This window comes from Malaya genurostris, chromosome 2, assembly GCF_030247185.1.
Source record: "Malaya genurostris strain Urasoe2022 chromosome 2, Malgen_1.1, whole genome shotgun sequence".
NCBI classification, from domain to species: domain Eukaryota; kingdom Metazoa; phylum Arthropoda; class Insecta; order Diptera; family Culicidae; genus Malaya; species Malaya genurostris.
In genome coordinates this window covers 39,524,063-39,543,677 of record NC_080571.1, presented here as the reverse complement: position 1 = coordinate 39,543,677, position 19,615 = coordinate 39,524,063, and the positions used below count along the sequence as shown (strand labels likewise).

General features: G+C 39.0%; 3 protein-coding genes across 24 annotated transcripts in view; 1 reads left to right on the top strand and 2 right to left on the bottom strand.

The window, feature by feature from the left end:
- LOC131430720 (sex-regulated protein janus-A-like) overlaps window positions 1–19,615 on the bottom strand; it is a 428,138-nt gene that overhangs the window by 380,832 nt on the left and 27,691 nt on the right. The gene's annotated exons all lie outside the window — the stretch shown is intronic.
- Window positions 195–5,273, top strand: LOC131430711 (SWI/SNF complex subunit SMARCC1). Of its 5 annotated transcripts, none has more exons than XM_058595896.1 (8): window positions 195–414; window positions 701–820; window positions 885–998; window positions 1,235–1,549; window positions 1,619–3,160; window positions 3,213–3,468; window positions 3,666–4,316; window positions 4,395–5,273. In XM_058595896.1, exons 1-8 carry the CDS (start codon window positions 298–300, stop codon window positions 4,871–4,873), a joined length of 3,594 nt encoding a protein of 1,197 aa, XP_058451879.1. In that variant the 5' UTR covers window positions 195–297; the 3' UTR covers window positions 4,874–5,273. The 5 variants fall into 5 exon arrangements, with proteins under 5 accessions (XP_058451879.1, XP_058451881.1, XP_058451880.1 ...); XM_058595898.1 differs by having other exon boundaries at window positions 1,220–1,549; window positions 3,720–4,316; XM_058595897.1 differs by having other exon boundaries at window positions 1,220–1,549; window positions 3,696–4,316.
- LOC131430710 (putative transcription factor capicua) overlaps window positions 12,451–19,615 on the bottom strand; it is a 152,343-nt gene continuing 145,178 nt past the window's right edge. For 17 of the 18 annotated variants that reach the window (XM_058595884.1, XM_058595877.1, XM_058595879.1 and 14 more), the window contains 2 exons: window positions 14,403–14,580; window positions 12,451–14,326 (listed from right to left, as the gene is read on the bottom strand). In XM_058595884.1, coding sequence (XP_058451867.1) covers window positions 14,444–14,580 — 137 coding nt within the window. In that variant the 3' untranslated portion in view covers window positions 12,451–14,326; window positions 14,403–14,443. The remainder of the gene's footprint in view (window positions 14,327–14,402; window positions 14,581–19,615) is intronic. The other variant, XM_058595887.1, reaches the window with a different exon arrangement.

Genomic DNA, 19,615 nt, shown 5'->3' with positions numbered 1-19,615 from the left:
ATAATCGTCACTGAAATGTCGTCGCTAGCTTACGGCACGCATTTTGATTGATCAGATATTTTTTAGCTGAACCGGACGGCATTGAACTCACTTCAGTCGTTTTAGGTAAAAAAAAAGTCGGGCGCCTCGTCGTTTGACAGCCCGAACGTCCCACCATTTAAGTATGAACCTTGGTTCCATTTTGCCGTAAACAAAAAAAAACTCTGGTCTGGTCGACAAAGCGTCGGTTTGTTCTCTGCACCAAGAAAACAGTTTTCGGTGAGGAAAAATACATTAAATCGCGAAAAAAACTGCAAAATGGTCTCGCTTGGACCGAAAAAAGACGGTGGTCCCAATTCTGACTTCTTCACGTCACCGGAATCGCTGCAAGGTTTCGAAACGGTGCGACTATGGCTACAGAAAAACTGCAAAAAGGTTAGTGGTCTGCCGTTTGAATGAAAAGCCGCTGCTGCCGTGGAGAATGCGAGCCATCTTGATTTTGTATTGTGGGTTTTTTTCCCCAGTGGAAAGTTAATCGATTTGGCTGTGCTATTTGATTCAAAGCTTTAACTGGAGTATTACGTTTAATAAAATGTCGATATGGTAGTGTCGATTTCGGAATACTAGAAACAAGCAATAACCCAAATTGTTGGAGGCTGTTCTCTAAGCTCATTTGCATAGGAATGATTTTTTTTCATGCTGTAAATTTGTCTGCTTCCAGTACATGGCACCGGATCCACCTACCAAAGAATCGTTGGCACATTTAGTTATTCAATTTGTGCAGTACCAGGAAACGAAACTTGGTAAAAGTTCACAGGAACCTCCGACTACTCGTTTACCGGTAAGAGCTAATTGGAAAAAATATACTTTTGAAGTTCGCTTTTCAATGGTATTTTTAATCACAGATGCGATGCTTTATGGATTTTAAACCGGGTGGTTCGTTGTGTCACATCTTAGCCACCATGTACCGTTACAAAGCGGAGCAACGTTGGCGTAAATTCGATTTCACGGTAAACAAGGTAAGCATGTCTCACTCTCCGCTTCCGCAAAACTAGCAGCAAAACAGTAATTTTTGAATACGACGCAAAATCATTCTGAGCTCTGAGTGTGATCGATGAAACCGGTAGCTTCTCTTGTGTCAAAGAGCGAGTAGGTTTCCCGAACAGCTAGTCACGGCAGAGCAGACTGTTTTTGTGTCGTTTTCAAAAGTTACTGTTGAAATGGAACAACCCGCTTTCAGAACCCAATGCGAAAGGATCCCGTCATACAGATGTTGCTAGATATGGAAACGGCCCTGATCGAAGCCGAGTGCATGCGGCTTCCGATCGTGTACATTCGGCCGGAGGTGGACAAAAGTACGGCGAACCGGATTACCGATATCGTCACAAACCATCAGGGGGAAATGACGCCGGACGAGGAAGAAGCGACGCACATTGTCTATCCGGCGGTGGATCCATTTCCGGAGGATTATGCGCGACCGACGTTCCGCCGTGATAAGCATGTTATGATTCATTGGTACTATTTTCCGGATTCCTATGACACTTGGGTGCCAAATACTTTTGATTTACCGGTAAGAATTGGTAGGAAGTTGAGGATATGGGGTGCGTGAATTAAAACTGTTCCTTTCTTCTCGGTATAGGACAATATTCCTGATTGCCCACAATCACCGGGTGACCGTTGGCGTGTGTCGGCTTCTTGGGTTACCGATCTAGAGGAATACAACGAATGGATGGCGGAGGAGGACTACGAAGTCGACGAAGTTGGTCGCAAGAAAATTCATAAGCTTCGTTTGGGAGTGGAGGATTTGATGTCCGGTGGTCCTGATGATAAGATTAAAAAATCCAAAGTTGTTCATCAGAAGCGCAAACGATCGCCTTCGCCACAAGCCAAGAGTGGTAAAAGGAAAAGCGGTCGTTCACCGGCCGTTTTCCAGAAGAAACCACGTGCCGATGATGAAGAGTCGGAAGACATGACCAAGGATATGGACGATCCTCAACCGGAGACGAACCTGACGGAGGTAAAGGCAAGTTCGAGTAATTCGGCATCCGGTCCTGCGACTCCGCAGCCAAAGCGAGATCCCGAGATGATGCCGCTGAAGTACGCGACCATGACCGATCTGGATGACGACATCGATCGGGCCAATGCGGAACGGGGTGGTGATGACAGTCAGGCCGGCAAGACAAGCGACAACAGCAACACTCAAGAGTTTCACGGAAAAGATGATCTCGAAGACAATGTCACCGAACAAACGCATCACATTATCGTACCGTCGTATTCCGCTTGGTTCGATTATAACTCGATTCACGTCGTTGAAAAGCGAGCACTGCCGGAGTTTTTCAACGGAAAAAATAAATCCAAAACACCGGAAATCTTTTTGGCCTATCGTAATTTTATGATCGACACTTATCGCCTGAATCCAACGGAATATCTCACGAGTACGGCTTGTCGCCGGAATCTGGCCGGCGATGTGTGTGCGATTATGCGAGTGCACGCTTTCCTGGAGCAGTGGGGTCTGATCAATTATCAAATTGATGCCGATTCCCGGCCCACACCAATGGGACCTCCACCGACATCGCACTTCCACGTGCTGAGCGACACCCCTTCGGGACTGCAACCGCTGAACCCACCGAAGACGGCACAGCCTTCGGCAGCTAAAAATTTACTCGATTTGGATAAGAAAATGGACAAGAAGGAGGATTCCCCGGCGGCGGTTTCGACTCCGTCTTCAACTGGCATTTTGGACCCCATCAAGTCCGAACCGGGTGCCATCGGTGCCGATCCTAACGGTCAGTTTGGTCTCCGATTGGACCAGTATGCCAAGAAACCGTCGGCTATGCGTCACAAAACCGCTGCCAGCATGTCACGTGATTGGAACGATCAGGAAACACTGCTGCTGCTGGAAGGACTCGAAATGTACAAAGACGATTGGAACAAAGTGTGCGAGCATGTGGGATCACGCACCCAGGATGAATGCATACTACACTTCCTGAGACTGCCGATCGAGGATCCGTACTTGGAAGATGACAGCACCTATTTGGGACCGCTGTCCTACCAACCGATCCCCTTCAGCAAGGCTGGCAATCCAATCATGTCAACGGTGGCTTTCCTAGCGTCGGTTGTAGATCCTCGGATTGCCGCCAGTGCTGCCAAGGCAGCCATGGAAGAATTTGCCGCTATTAAGGTATTCTGAATGATTTTTTTTCTCTGAAAATGCATTGACATCTTTCCTTTAGGATGAAGTTCCTGCCTCGATGATGGACGCCCATCTGAAAAATGTAGAGAAATCAAACTTTGGAGGAAAATTCGATCCATACGCTGGTCTGGCAACAAGCGGAATCGCCGGTACCGGTCCGGACAAAGACAAGGAAGAGGAGGAGGGCAAAGCTTCGAACACCCCAGGAGGAGGGGGACCACCTTCCGGAACCGGAGCTCCAGCAACGCCCGGTTCGGTCGATGCGGAAATGAAAGATCTCTCCAAAAAGGATGAAGGTAAGTGATTTTTTATCCTCTTCTGTTTTGTATTCGCTTCATCATTTTGTCACATCATTGGGCTAATATGCTTCTTTTCAAACTGCTTACAATTCACTTCTCGTTTCATCGTTTCGTTTTTCGTGACTGCTTTTCATTTCCCCCTTTTCTGTTCGCCTCATAATGCTTCATAATCATTCCATTAACCACTCGCTAAGACAAAGATAAAGAAACCGATACATCGGTAGATAAACCGTCTCTGTCTGACGAAGGTACTAAAGATTCTGATTCTGATGCTGCGGCAGGAAGTGACCAGGCGAAAACGACGGCAGAAGGCGCCGATGCGGACAAAGGCAAAGATAAGGAAGTTTATTCCGAGCTTGCTAAAGAGAATGGTGATCCGAAAGTTTTCAACGAAGGAAATCTCCAGTCGGCTGCCGCAGCTGCATTGGCCGCGGCTGCCGTCAAGGCAAAACACTTGGCAGCGGTCGAGGAGCGGAAAATCAAAAGTTTGGTGGCGTTGCTCGTCGAAACTCAGATGAAGAAATTGGAAATCAAATTACGACACTTTGAAGAGTTGGAAACAACGATGGAACGTGAACGGGAAGGCCTGGAGTATCAAAGGCAACAACTGATTCAAGAACGTCAACAGTTTCATCTGGAACAATTGAAGGCAGCGGAATTCCGTGCCCGTCAACAAGCACATCAGCGTTTCCAGCTGGAGCAAGGCCAATGGCAGCAATCTCCGTTGGGTGGTGCAGCTGGAGTTCCACCACCCGGTGGGCTACCACCTGCACAACAGACCGCACAAGCACTTCCCCAAGGACCACCGGGACCAAGTCAGGGCCCAATGCCAACCCCTGGATCTAGTGAGTCTGATATTGACATCTTGCATTCTAAGTTGCTAAAATAGAACCCGACTAACACATGTCTTCCTAAACTTCTAGACCCTCAACAGCCGCCATCAATGCCATCTTCCGGTGGGCATCTTGGGGCGGTAGTTCCGAACAACAGCACCCCCAACAGCAACGGACTTATTACTGTTCCCCCTACTTCGATGCCTACCGACGGTCCCTCTCCAAATAACATTATGCCTCCGACGGTGCCTGGACCACCGCTTTCTTCGCAGCCACCCCAGGGACCTCCACCGCCCCAACATCAACAACCGCCGCCCCATCCCGGTCATCCTTCTGGCATGGCAATGCCTGGTTCCCACCACCAGCCACCAATGCCGCATCATCCTCCTCCACCACCGCAGCAGCAGCAGCCGTCTTTACCTCCACAGCAGGCCTCACTTCCGCCAACCCAAGGACCACCGCCACCGGCCGGACCAGGAGGCGTACCAATGCAAGGACCACCACAAGGTCCACCAGGGCAAGTGCCGCCACCCGTTGGCAGCGGACCTATTCCTCCATCTTCGACGTAAGACCTTAAGTTACAACAATGGCGAATCAATACTTTTAACCAGAAAAATAATATATATAAAGCTTGACAACACAATTTGCAAACACTTAGCATTCCTATTGCTACGGTACTGTTCTGGTGAATTGAATCTTAGAGGTTGAAAAAAAAACTTCACCGCAGGACGTCGTAAAGTATGCTTCTCGTAATTAAACTATAGTGTATCCTTGTGACATTTTGACCACAAACGATTATTTCGATGTAGAAAACTGATAGAATATCATTTTTTTTGCGGTATACAATAATTGTGGTGACATCATCATTTAGGTAATAGTGACGGTCTATTCAGACGAAATGAATGTGTTTAATTTTAAACGTACGCTACTAACAATAATACATTTTTTATTTTAGGTGTAGTGAACAAATGCTGTTTGATGTGAATTTATTTGAGAAATATCCCCAATATACCCATTGAATGCTAACGTTGTCCATTTCCTTTCTTGTTCTGCATACCGTCGAACCAGTTCCTAACAGAAAACAACGTTATTTTAATTCGATTGTCAAATTATCCGATAAACGAAAATGAGACTGAATGGTTAGATTTGGTTTTCATGAAAAGATTTGCGAATATTTTTGTAAATTTTGAGCCATTTTTCAAGAATTTTAAATAATTTCGCATAAATCCATTTGACACAAATGACAACGCACGTCGGGTAGGCCACCGAATAGAAACTAGAGATGGTCGGATTGCGGGTGTTTATACCCGAAACCCGACCCGACGGGTACGAGTCGAGATTAGGAGTGTATCGAATCGCATACATTTGTGTTGTACGCATGTATTTGTGATGGTTTTTATGCTCAGATCACAGCATGCTGTGCGTTTGGCGGTCAGCTTTCGTTTGTTTACTTGCTTGTGCGGTTGAAATTCTGCGTTTTCAAAATGTCGCGTATTAAAAAGGAAGTGAAAATTAAGGTTCTGGACACATGGCTAAGTGAAAAGGGTATTACTATGCGAAAATTGGTAAAGCGGTTTGGAATTCATCATGTCAGTGATAAAACCATCATTAATAAGTTTGAGGAACACTATTCTTTGGATGAGCTACCAGGAAGAGGCAGAAAACCCGGTTCTTCCAACCCGAAACTGCACCAGAAAGTTATATCTGTAATCATGAAGAACAAATCAATGTCAATACGTGATTTGGCCAAAAAAGCAGGAACGAATGTCGGAATGATCCAGCGTATCAAGAGGCGAAATCACCTGAAGACCTACAAGAAGCAGAAAATCTTGAAACACAGTGTAGAACAGAAGAAGCGAGTAGCAACAAGGGTCCGGAAATTGTATTCGCGTCTTTTGTAGTGTCCGGATGCATGCGTTTCCATGGACGATGAGACTTATGTAAAGAAGGACTAAAAACCTTTCCAGGTCCACAATATTTTACTGTCGTCGTTGGGGAGGATGTGAGCGATTCGGACAGGTGGATTCAAGTGGAGAAATTTGGTCGAAAGGTACTGGTATGGCAAGCAATATGTTCCTGTGGTTTGAAGTCAACCATTTTTACACTACCGGAACTATAAATGCAGAAATCTATCGATCTGAGTATCTCCAGAAGAGAGTGCTGCCTTTATATAAGAAGCGTAGTACACCTCCACTGTTTTGGCCGGATTTAGCGTCGGCTCACTATGCAAAAACCACTCTCAATTTGCTTGTGGTATAAATTTCGTTGAGAAAAATATCAATCCACCCAATTGCCCTGCGATGGGTCGAAACGTTACTGGGCAATCGTGAAGAGGGTCTTCAAGAAGATTGGTTAGGCAGCTGGAAACATGTAGGAGTTCGAAAAACATTTGGTCTCAAGCGTCCAAAAAATACGATGCAACACTTGTCCAGAACTTGATGAAGAGCGTTCGATCAAAAGTTCGAAAATTCGTGAAGGAATAACTTAAATTTCATCCGGTTTTCATTATGCTCGAGTTTAACCTCGTAAAATAAAGGATCAATTTTTAGTTTGAATAAAATATCGTTTTTTATCATAATTTGAAAGAAAAATTTGTGGATAGCTTATTTTCGATACACTCCTTAGTGTTCAGAGAAAAAATCTTTGCCGAGCTACACAAAAAAGCTGAACATCATAGAAAGCCGAAGTACAACAAGCCAAAGCATCAAACAGCCGAAACTCAGAAGGCCGAAGCGATTCAAAACCAGGCAAACGGGTTTACTTGCCTCAATTTTCTCAGAGATGGTCTTATGACCTTAAGATCTTATGACCTCATAAAATTGTCTTGAATTTCATTTAGATCCGACTTCCGGTTCCGGAATTACAAGGAAATATGTGCAAATTTATGAAAGAATGCGAAATTTCTTTACCGATTTTCACAAACTAAGAAGTAAATAAAAGGTTTTGAAACTCTGTAAAAAGTCCCCGAAAAATGTTGATCCAGATCCGACTTCCAGTTCCGGTATTACAGTGCGATTAGTGAACATTTTCAATGTCTTGAGTATTTTTTCACAAGCGATGGCGAAACGAGGTGCTCATTTTCATAAAACTTACTGCTAAATTCATCTATTTGGCACACCCTGTTAGTTGGTAGATATATAAATCTACTTTGGGACTACTAGTCTCCGGTTTCCGCTTCCGAAAGCACCGATGATAGTGAAGAAAAGGTCCACAAATGGAATTCACTTCGTTTTCTTGCAACGGTTTAACCGATTTTCACGAACCATGATTCAAATTAAAGCTCTCATTGTCTTGAAAAGATATGGTGCAATTTAATCCAGATCCGACTTCCGGTTCCGAAATTATAGCGATCAAATGATATCACTATTCTGTTTGGAAGTCGAAAGTTTCGGGTATCATTTCATGCAAAGAGTTGAGTGATAAACGGGGAAACCGCTTGGTAATTAATAGAAGAGAAAGTAAACAAAGAGAAACTGTCACTTGCTTATACGCCTTTTTGAAAAATTAACCGAGATATGAGAAAGGCAAAAATGTGAAACAGCCTAATGATGGCAAATAGCGCTTCCGAAATTATGCGATCCAATCGAATCAATAGCGACCCTTACACGAGAATAATTTTTGTCATTTTTAATGATGACTAAGTAATGATATTTCAAATTTGTATAGAAAACTCGTCATTACTGCACCACACACGTTCATTAAAATGATATTAATTTTTAGTAATGACACTTTCAATGATCGTCTGCTAATGGAATGTAGGGTAACAGAGGTATTTTGGCCCACTTCAGGATTGATTGTATTTTGGCCCACTTTGTAAAAATATCCACCAAATGTTGTAATATCTTCGAAAACCCCTTCCGCAATAGGTAATTTAATGTGATTAGCTTCAAATTGATGCAACATGAGTTACTTAACATCGATAAAATCCGATGAAATCGATAAAGTTTGTTAGGTGGGCCAAAATATATGAAGTGGCCAAAATACCTCTGTTACCCTATATTTTTTCATTTCACTCATTCCCCTACACTCAGGCTTAGGCCCTCCTAAAAATTTCGTATGATTTTCATAAGGCTTTTTGTTGGAATTAGGTTTTGCACGAACATGCCATAACCTCACAAAATGAACAGAATTAACTTATTTTAACAGTCGACGTGTACTTGTTTACAGTTTAAAAGTTCATCGTTCGAATGTGAAAAATTGCGAATCGCCTCACACTCAACAGATTCATACATATATCGCTCCTTGATGCTGGAAACACATACAGGGCAATCTTTTTTAGTTATTTTCACTGTGGAATACGTTTTTAACAGGCACTTTTTCATCATTTTTCAATTTTTAACTTGCAGTCGCAAAACAAAACAAGTACACGGCAACTGTCAAAGATGAACTTGATTCATCGGCAGTTCATTTGTGTCGTCATCGTGCAAAACCTAATTCCAATTTTCGTGGAATCATTAGGCGGTCTTATGATTTGCATACGATATTCTTGTGGTTTGAAACCATGAATTTCCATATATTTTTTGCCTTAGTGTAAGAAAAAAACGTTCAATGGAAATCCTCCGTTGGTCCAATACATTAAACTGATAGTCCGATGATTTTCCAATAAATCGTCCAACGGGGAGGCCGATTCGGGACTTTTGTTTGCCGATTTTGAAACAGGCTTTTTGAACCGGGCCCCTTTTTTTCGTTTAACAAACCCGACAGACAGAGGGCCATAGCACAGACTAACAGACATGACAGTATGAGTAAATTCTAATAAAAAATTATTTTTCGTGATGCACTAGTTCCACCTATATTGTACTGCGCGAACTATTTACTATCTGTACACCCCTTGTGTTATGTAAAAGTTTTTTTACTAGTTGGTTTCCCCTCGTTTGTCAACACCGATCAGCTGCTTGCAGGGATGCCTGATTTCATCAAAATATTTGAAAATGAATCGTCACAGTGATTTATTGGATTACGTTGATAATATATTTAACTTTTTCTTGATGTTGGAGGGTAACCATTTATTCGACTCAAATTTGTTCATCTAGACTATTTTTTATTGTGTTGGTAGTTTTCACCCGAAATTAAGTGGCGGCAGACCAGAAGCAAGTAAATATTGTAACAAAACGGGTTCGATTTTTTATTGAGTTGGAGGATGAGAAGTAGGCGCAATTATGTATATAGTTTAGGCAATATCAAAGATAAACTCAAGATAAAGTAGTCTGCGATTTCTTAGGTATCATTTGAATAGGACCCCTCGATGAGCTCGGTTCACTGTCAATTTGAGTATTTTGAAGCAAAACAACAAGTGTCTGATCACTAGATGCGTCGTAACTATGACAATGATTGTTTATGTTTGGAAAAATATCAAGTTACAGTATGAACGATATTGAGAAATTTCGCTTTATATCAGTGATTCTTAGAATAAGAAAGTGAAAACTACTTAGAACCATTGTCTAGAATTTATTTAGTTTGTTATAGCCTCATCCCATGAAGCATCAGTTGTGGCAAGAAATCATTATATGCTGAATGTAAACATATGTGTGCTTCCTTTCTAACTTGTATTGTTTCCATGGCATTTTGTCGGAACTAGTCGACGCTTGTTAACGGAGGGTCAATAAAATTACATTATTACTGAACCAACTGGTTCACGATTACTGACCCCATTGTAATCTTCAGTTTATCTTTGGCAATATGTATCCTGCATGAAATTCGCATGGACGTATACAAATCAATACATTACAGGTAATTCTGTATGAATGGCAACTCTGTTGGTAAATGAAAAAATAAAGACAGTCTAGATGACAGACATGATGTTTTTGATAGGGTAACGTGGCGCCATCATGACACATGTGAGTACTGTCCCAAATAATGGAATATTCGAAATGACCGTTAAAATGATTGAAGAATCAAATTTGAGTGTCCTGTCTGTTAGTCTGTGGCCATAGTTGACCAATTCTCAATATGTGGTGTTAGAGCACCGTTGAACAAGTTTAGATGGATAACTTTGCGAGTTTCTATCTATTTTTTCAAACACTAATTAATTACCGGTAGAATTCTTCTACTTCGTGCCGAATAACAACACAATTTCTTTTTATATGAAGAAAGCACTCAATTTTGACAGTAGTTTTGCAGGAAAAAAACAACAAACCCCAACAACTTGAACGAGTATTTCGTTCAGTGTGGCATTCAACAAACGCTCAACGCTTTCTCAGTGGGATATTCTGCATTAATTATATAAAATTAGGTTTTTTATCGTGACGACACAAATGAACAAGTATTCATCCTTGACAGTTCAGCGGTACTGTTTACAAACAAGCTTAAACAAAAATCACACATCTAAAACAATCATCTTTGCACTTTGCAACTAGTCACTTTTATTTAATAAATATCAAAAACGAACCGTATTCAATCGTGAACAAATGTTTTAAAACTTTATTTAGGCGATACGGACCGTAAATGGTCTGATCCAATTGGTCAATAAACAAACAAAAGAAATTTCTGTTTACAAACAGTACTGCTGAACTGGCGAGTCCGCATCGAATCTCGTACATAAAAGTAGGGGAGAGAAATCTCAAATTCGTGTGCGCCAAAATAGCAGCACTGCGGACCCATACAATTGACATGATATGTTGAATGTGCCACCGTGCGATGGCGTTGCTGAACTGAATATTGATATCGCTCCAAGCTGACAGGATCTGCTTTTGGATAAAATCTGACAGTTGAGTAGTTGGTTATTTTTGACAGATCGACAGTTATTACCAGGGATGCCATTTATACAGATTTATCTGTATTATACAGATTTTTACATCCTCATACAGATCTAATACAGAATACAGATTTTATACAGATTCCCTAAATTTAATACAGATTTAGACAGATTTCACAAGAAGTAATAAAGAAAAATTAAACTATTTTCGTCTGAGCTATCTTTCAGTATTTGATTGCAGTGACGAGATGAAAGTTTATTAATCAACGGACAAATCACAAATTAAAGTAAAAATTTGTGTGCATATGTTTGATGATCAACACAAAAAAAAACATTTATATTACAATTTGAAGCTTTATTATTAGGCTAAGGCCGTAGACAGAGTGAGCAGGAGAAAGTAGAGCCAAACTTGGTACTGACAAAAGCGAGTAATGTACTTACAGTAAATTAAAAGGACCTTGTCAGAGAGAAAGCTGAGCAGATATATCGCTTGCACTCTAACAGGGCCCCTTTGGCTTGCTGAAAGTATGCTTCCCTCTTCTGGTCTGCTAATGTCAACCACCAGCTCGGTTCAGCTTCTCGCGTTTATTCTGTCTGCGGCCTGAGAGTTGTATGACCTGACTAGAAGTTGCATATTAAGTCAACTTTTAAACCTAGAAAAGTACGTGTAATTGAAATTTAATTGTGGTTGAAAAAAAAACATTCATATTAAATTTCGTCTTTACACATTTTTTGGTGAACTACGAAAATATGAAAAATAAATGCTCATTGAAACTCTCATTCTATAACCATAATCTGTTGAGATAGCGTTCAAAGTCGTTTCATTGCAGAAATTTCATTTTATTAGTGAATGCAGATAAATACAGATTTTTCATACAGGGTAATACAGATTTTCTCTGAAAATATCTGGCATCTCTGGTTATTACTTACGCTCTCTGTAATGCATCACTTGATATCATTTAATTTTCAGTCCAAAATAAACCTAAAAAACCCTGAAGGGCAATCTATCGAACAAAGACAGCAGATCTCATTCTAATCAATAGTTTTTTGTAGGTATATAAGTTGACTTCTAGAGCTGAGATGAATGGGGGTACCGTTAGTTTAGGGACAGTTCCAACTAACGAATTCCAACATAAGCTATTGAATTCCAACATAAGCTATTGATAATGACTGAAAATAAAAAAAAACACTGTGTAACATTCGTAAAGAGAGAAAATTCAATTGACTTTATAATGTTACAGTCTATTGGGTTGATCGAGTACTCGAAAACGAGTAGTCAAGTTAGAATTCATAACTAAGTCCGTCCGAGAGTCAATGTAAAATTGAGTGGCTTGTGGCGAACGACTGATCAAGGATCACTGTGCTGTGGAGACAGAAAAACTGTTATAAGCAGCAAACTTAAAAAATAGTAACAATAGGAAATGTGATATTCTCAACATAAACAGTAGCCAGTTTTGTTCAATGTTTCAACTTCAATGCCTTTACTTTTCTTGTTTCATTTTTTTTCACTTTTGCATTTATATTTCAAATGTCCAATATAATTTTTACAATGTGTTTTTCTTCTTCTTCTTCTTCTTCTTCTTCATTTTCAAACGTGTGTGTGTAGGTGTTTGCATATCACAAACTTTCATACAACTGTAATTATTTCTTGTCTGTTTTTTTGACATTTCGGGCTCGCTTACGGTTTGTACCCTTCTATCCAAATGGTTCTGTCTACAAATTAATTGTTTAGCTGTTCCTTCAGTTATTAGACTAGTTTATAGTCTTATTGGTTGGTTTGTTATTTTTATATTCAAACTGGGCTTCCATTAATTTATAAATATTAGCTCAACTACATCCTCAAAGACAACATTCATAGAAACAAACGGGGCATTGGCATGTTTACTATAATATTTTGCTTAGGTAATGTGTTACCGGCGCAGTCGCCGATTTCTCGTTCGGTCTAGTCCCGATCAATTTTCGTCTCCTTCCAGCCGCTTGCTGTTTGTTTCTTCTTTTTTAGTCAAGCGTTGCTAGGCAAATCGTAAATACCAATGGGGCCTTTTTCTGTCGAGTACATTTTGTTGTTGTTTTTTTTTCTTGTCGTGATTCAGGGTGCGATTCGCCTGTAGATCCTCTAAAATGTGCTATGCAAAGTTGATTTTTCTCTGGCTATTTATATGTTATTCCTCAATGTTTTTGAAATGTTGCTGGGGAATGGTCGAAGGTTTTCGTTTGGTTTTAAAAGTGTGTGTTCAGATACCTTACTAGGTTAATGGATAAAACGTGGTTTGCACGATGCACACGGTTGATGAAAGTTGGAAAAAGTTGGTTGTCTGAGGTATGAGGTGGGTTGGGAAAGTAGAGAGAATGATTCTAGTAGACATCGAACCAGGAACAAGCTGAACACTTGATGAGAGTTAGCATCGGGGTGGAGTAGCTTTCCTCGTAAGAAAACCGGTAATGATCCTATGTTGTGAGATGTGAAACGACACTTGATAATGTTCACGTTCGTATGTTTCTCTCTGTGTGTGTGTTTGTTTGTTTGTTTGTGTCTGTTATACAACACACCGTAAAATTTGATTATAAATTCTTGTACTTTCTACTAATGTTATTTCTATCTCTTTTAAAGACAACTTGGCAATAGTATTTACAAAATTTGCTTTAATATTATATCATCTTCTTACCTAAAACACTCCCGTGTTCTGTATATTTTTAATTATTCTTTTCTACGGAATCTTACCAACTAAGATCACTAGATACCGTTTCGCGTGGTCGCGGAATGGATCCTAATAAATTTTATTTCACGTGACGCTTATTTAAGCTCTAAAATTTTTAATTTAAGAGACTGGTTTCTGCTCCCAATTTGATTTACGCCGTTGCGCTGGGCAGGTTGTTTATTTTTTTATATAAGTCGATAGCAAATAGTCAGAGAGACGAGTTTGTTTTGAGGAGGACGCTTCGAGGTTGACACGGCTAGTGGATAGGGAAGCGGTGACTAATCTCGGTCTGATTCGCACTTTAGCGCGGCGGCACTGATGGGGGTCTCAGTCAGTCGAGGTTCTGCTAGTTGTTTTTTTTTCTTAACGAAGCGGAGCCTAGTGATGATGACTTTGCGTTCGCGCGATTTGCTTCGGTAATTGAAAGGGCTATTGGGTTTCCTGCTTATGTTTTAACGTTAGGTGAAAGTATAGGCTATTGTTTAATTATGAGTTAATCTTTTAGGCTATTGAATAGTGCGTGTGTATTTAGTTTTGATAGAATAATCTATTGTAGTCGCGGCAAATGCGCAAGTCGTGTACGATCTGCTAAAAATTAATGCTTCCAAGTTTTGACGGGTTTCAAACTGCTGCAATCGAAAAGAAAGATTTAAAATATATACGCTAAACCATATTTGTGCTGGATTCAGTTAGCAACAGTCCAACCTTTTGTTAAATGTAATGACAGGTCTACAATCATGTTCTGGTTATTCTTGCTGTTGTTGCTGCTGCTGCTGTTGTTGTTGATGATGATGGTGATGATGTTGTTGCTGTTGTTGTTGTTGCTGCTGCTGCTGCTGCTGTTGCTGTTGAAGTGATTGCTGGGATTGCTCGGATGGAGTACCTGGAAAATCGAGAATAGAATGTTTATCCAAATGATTACTTACTATTGAGGGTAAACGAGAGAATAGTAGATGTACTCCTAATTAATTATAGTGTTTTTTTCCTATAGATGGCATTCTCTGCTTCGGATTGCTATAGATAAAGCATAGCTGTCATTTCATTTCATATCATAATTCTCGACTTTGAGATTATTGTTACTGCATCTATATATAAAAAAATGCAGAGATCATTCTTTGTAATCGCATCACGTAAGAACGGATGGACGGATTTACATGATTCTTTTTTTGTTTGATCAGTTTTTACCCCCACCTGGTTCGTACATAAAAAAAATAGGAAAACTTGCCGGAAAAGTGGGAAAAATCCATAAAGATGTTTTGTATGGACAATGGAATTTTCCACTAAAAAAGTCGCCAATGATTACTAGATCTACGGTTGATGTTTGGCGCAAAACGAGTTGCATAAGTGTTTGGCCGTCGAAGAAAAGAATACTAGATCGTCGAAAAATTTGTTTGGCGCGCTACGAGTTGTTTTGTGTGGAGATTTCAAATGCATACATGATCCATGTAATTCGTCATTTCGAGCCACGTGCTTAATTGAGTATCAAAATTATTGCTTTAGTAATGCATATGACTGTTCTAGAAATACCGCTGTAGGCAGAAGGAAAAGTTCTGATATCGTTCACCAGTTGATGGATTGTGTGTAATTGAGTCAAATTAAGAGATTTTCCTTGCATTTTGCTTTCTAATGATTTAGATTACACAAAGCGCACATAATATGTAGCAATTAGATATAACTCGCTGCTTCTGAATGCATGAACCGTGAGAGAATTTTTCTACATTTCTTCGCTCCACCTCCACCTTTGAGTATTTCACGGCCTTTACCAAAATGGATACAGTTTTGCAATGATCGGCACTGTGTGGAATTTACCAAGCGAGAATCGCAAGCTGACAATTATCGCAGAAAATCGAATCGATGATTCGACATGATCATTCTCATACTAGGTTACAATATTTCAAAACCCTGGTGTAGAGCTCTAACAGTTTGTTGTTTTTTCTCTTGCAAATATAGTGTGAAAATTAAGTGTTATTCTACGTGAAGTAGAAGTATTGTGCAGATAAGTAGTGTCAGACTTCTGTCTGCCGGGTTTGTTGAACGAAAAAAATGGCATTCGGTACAACGGCAAACCAAGGTCCCGTGTTGGCCTCCCGTTGAACGATTGATTGGACTTTCATTGGACCAATGATCCAACGTATTGGACCAATGAAGGACCACCGTTGAACGTTTTTTTCCAAGAGGGGATGAACTTAACCGTCTTTCTTCTTCACTCAAAAAAATCCACACGATAACCTTATGTGAAAAATCACGTAGATTCCAAAAAATGGCTTTGTCATCAGGGTTCACGTGATGATCTTACCAACCATCGAATCATGATTGAATATGAAATGAACCATATGTCAGAATTATTGCTGTTGTCACATATATTTTATGTGTCACGTACTTACTTGAATTCATTTTGTCATGTTCATTTTGGGCTCGTAATATGGCGTCTGTTGAAAAACCTAGAACAAACAACATAGGCCAAATCCCTTTTGACCCTTCTACGGTATTTATCACAGTGACTTTAGGGTAAATAATTGCTTATAAATTTTATCGACAGTTATGAAGTCTACCTAATTTTTATTATACTTGCAGATCTAATACTAGTATCAAGCAGAAGTATAATTTATAAGCAAATGTACCATTTATTGAGTTTACTAAATGGCTCTGCGAACCCAATCCTCAACAACTTATTCGCATGACCAATTGGCGAATTACGCGAATTCTGTGCTCCAAAATTACGGAACTGAAACACAATTCAATTTTTTTTTCTACAGCGGAGTTCAAAAGGCAAAACCTCTAGATTGTGTTCCAGCACATCAATCGCATCTTGAACTACTAGTTCCAGCTGAAGGCATTCCTTAAAGGGAACAATGTTTGCTTCAGTTTAGCTGCTCCGGAGAAAGGATCAGATCATACATTTAGAACAATGCATTCTGTATTTCTGATATTTTTCACCAGTGATTCAACAGAAACGAATTTAAAAGTAAAATTTGCAGAATATCTGCGTGCAAACAAAATTTATCGCAATGTTATGTCCAACAGACTATGTAATCTATTAGTTTTTAGTACCAATATACATTATTAAGATTCAATACAGAACTTTATAGTAACAATTACATGTAAATAATGCGACTATTATGTAAAATTCTGGTAAAATCTAAGTTCAGATGAAATAAATTTTACAGTATAATTTAAATGAATTTTGTATAAATTTCACATAATTATTCTATAGAATCTACGGAAAAAGTGACGTAGATATTACGTGATACAAATGTGGACTAAGAGTTCATGAGTTCATTATGTGCTATTTATACTTCACATAAGTATTACAAGAAAAGTTCGATGGATAAAAATCACATACATTTTCACGTAGCAATGAAGTGAGGATTTTTCTGAGTGTTCTTTTTTCTACTTTGGAGCAAATGTCGGTTCCTAATTGAGGGACAGTTGCTTTGACTAGATGCCCTATTATCAATATTTTTCGGTCAACTTTTTATATATATATATGTATATATATATATATATATATATATATATATATATATATATATATATATATATATATATATATATATATATATATATATATATATATATCTATATATATATATATATATATATATATATATATATATATATATATATATATATATATATATATATATATATATATATATATATATATATATATATATATATATATATATATATATATATATATATTTCAATTTTTGTTTTCAGAGTTGCATTTTTACTGTTCGTAAGAAAATGAGCACTTCCGCATATATTTTCAGATCTTTAGTTTTAAATGGTTCTTCCAGGTTTCGATATTTGCAGTCGAATTTGAATTTATTGCGTGTGTTATTAAATTGTGGGCAATGTAGGATTATATGTTCTGCTGTTTCGTTCTCATCACATAATTCGCATAGAGGGTCATCCACTATTTTCATTTTTCCCAGCCAGTATTTTGAAAAATTGTGACCTATCATGAGCCGGTTCAGAAGCCTGATGTCCGAACCTTTCATGCATACATCCATAAACCATGGATTTTTAATGAGATTTGGGTGGATGTTATAAAATGTTTTTCCTTTTATTTGTGAGGATTCTACGTACCACTGTGTGGCAGCTTCATTTCTCTGTTTTTTTTTAAATATTGCATTGCGTCTGTTATCAGTAGTGAGTTTTTCAGAACACTTTTAATTTCCCGTGTGCCTTGTTTCGCTAATTTATCTGCCAGCTCGTTTCCGGTGATCGCCATGTGACTAGCAGGGTGACAAGTGACCGGGAAAATCGGGAAAACCGGGAAAAAGTCGGGAATTTGGTTTTACCGGAAAAAAGTCGGGAATTTGAGTGCAAATCCGGGAAAAAATTTACTAGTCCAAATCTTAGTAACGATTTTCAGCATCATGATTTTCCTGATAAAACAAATGAAAAGTTGAAGACAATTTTGTTTTTGAACTAGAAGTTCAGTACAAGTTTTGTCCCACACTGTACATCTTATTGTCCCACACAGGTTCAATGGTGCACAATCCATTGAAAATGGGGCCAACACCTCATGTCTCAACGGTTTTTGTATGGGTTTGACAGCAATTTTGAATCAATAAGAGCTCTCTAAGTTGTCATCAATAACAGCACAATGAATGCTCATACTGAAAAACAAGGATAGTTTGGATGCTTCTACTGGATTTCTGTTAAATTTCGACAAATATTTGAAAAAGGTTCCAAGTGCAAACGACAGTTTCTCTTTGTTTATTTTCTCTTTCAATTATTACGGCGTATTCCTGTATTTTTCAACTTTTTTTAACAGCAGATCGAAAGTTGATAGTTTCAGTCATTATTCTTTGCAAAGTGTAAGATAGAAGGATTGCCAATAGGACCGTAATAATCGAAAGAAAGAGGAACTGACATTTGTACTTAGGACCTTTTTTAGTGTTTGTCTTTAAATTTCAGAATAAGTATGCATAATGGTAAAAGTAGCATCAGGTAACATGTTTAATATTTTTTTAAAGAATTCTTAGGAGCCGTGTTTTTAGTTGCCAGCTAATGATTCCCCTAATTTCACCAAAATTTGTCTCAGTAATGTCAAATTGTGAGAATATTTTAGTTCTAGAAGATCTGTGTTCTCTCGCCAAAACCCAACTCTGAAAGAATATCGTATATGTTGTTAGCAGTGGCGTCTCGTTCTCATGTACACCTCGTGCACTGCACAACTGGTCGAATAGGCTCTGTGAGAACTGAGAACATTCAGGAGAGGCTTCAGTGGCTTATGCTCATGGCAGTTGAAAACAAATTGCTGTCTCAGTTGCAACGTCGAAACGATCATACCATATAAGCAGTGCACAACCCGTAAAAAAAGTATTGGAATACACTAGAGATGGCCAGTCCGCAAACGGTCCAAAAGAACTAGTTCTCCTCGAAGATTGAGTGAACTGGAGTTCTTTATTGAAGAATGATATCTCTCTATTCTTCTCAATGGAAATGAAAGTAAGCGAGTTCTTTGAGTATGTATACAAATAGGTTGCGTCTTTCGGAACGTTTGCTGGTTTGAAGAATGATTGTTGAACACATGCAAAAAGCATGTGCACTCACTATTATTGAATCTGTTTACTACAAAATATAATTTGTTGCTCTCATATTATTTTCGAAGAAACATACAATATTTCAGACTAATCACTGTCATCACCGTTTGCCAGATATGTTTCTTGTTTTAAACCTATTGTTACATCGAAGTTACTGGCGAAATAAAAGACAAGAGAAAAATGGAATACATTGGGCTGGATGGTACTGTTAGTTCAGAAGATGAACGTTGGGACAAACTGTGGATGAGATTTTCAATCATAGTTCCAAGGAGATACCCGAAAAATACTTATTTCTCAACTCTCGATGTTTTTTTGGACATGGGATTTCAACTTAAAGCTTGAATGAGAGAAATTGAT

Coding starts and splice junctions, on each gene's coding strand:
- LOC131430711 (XM_058595895.1), top strand. CDS start 298: ATGGTCTCGCTTGGACCGAAAAAAGACGGTGGTCCCAATTCTGACTTC. Junction 821..884: donor CTCCGACTACTCGTTTACCG/GTAAGAGCTAAT, acceptor TTTTAATCACAG/ATGCGATGCTTTATGGATTT. Junction 1,550..1,618: donor CAAATACTTTTGATTTACCG/GTAAGAATTGGT, acceptor TTCTCGGTATAG/GACAATATTCCTGATTGCCC.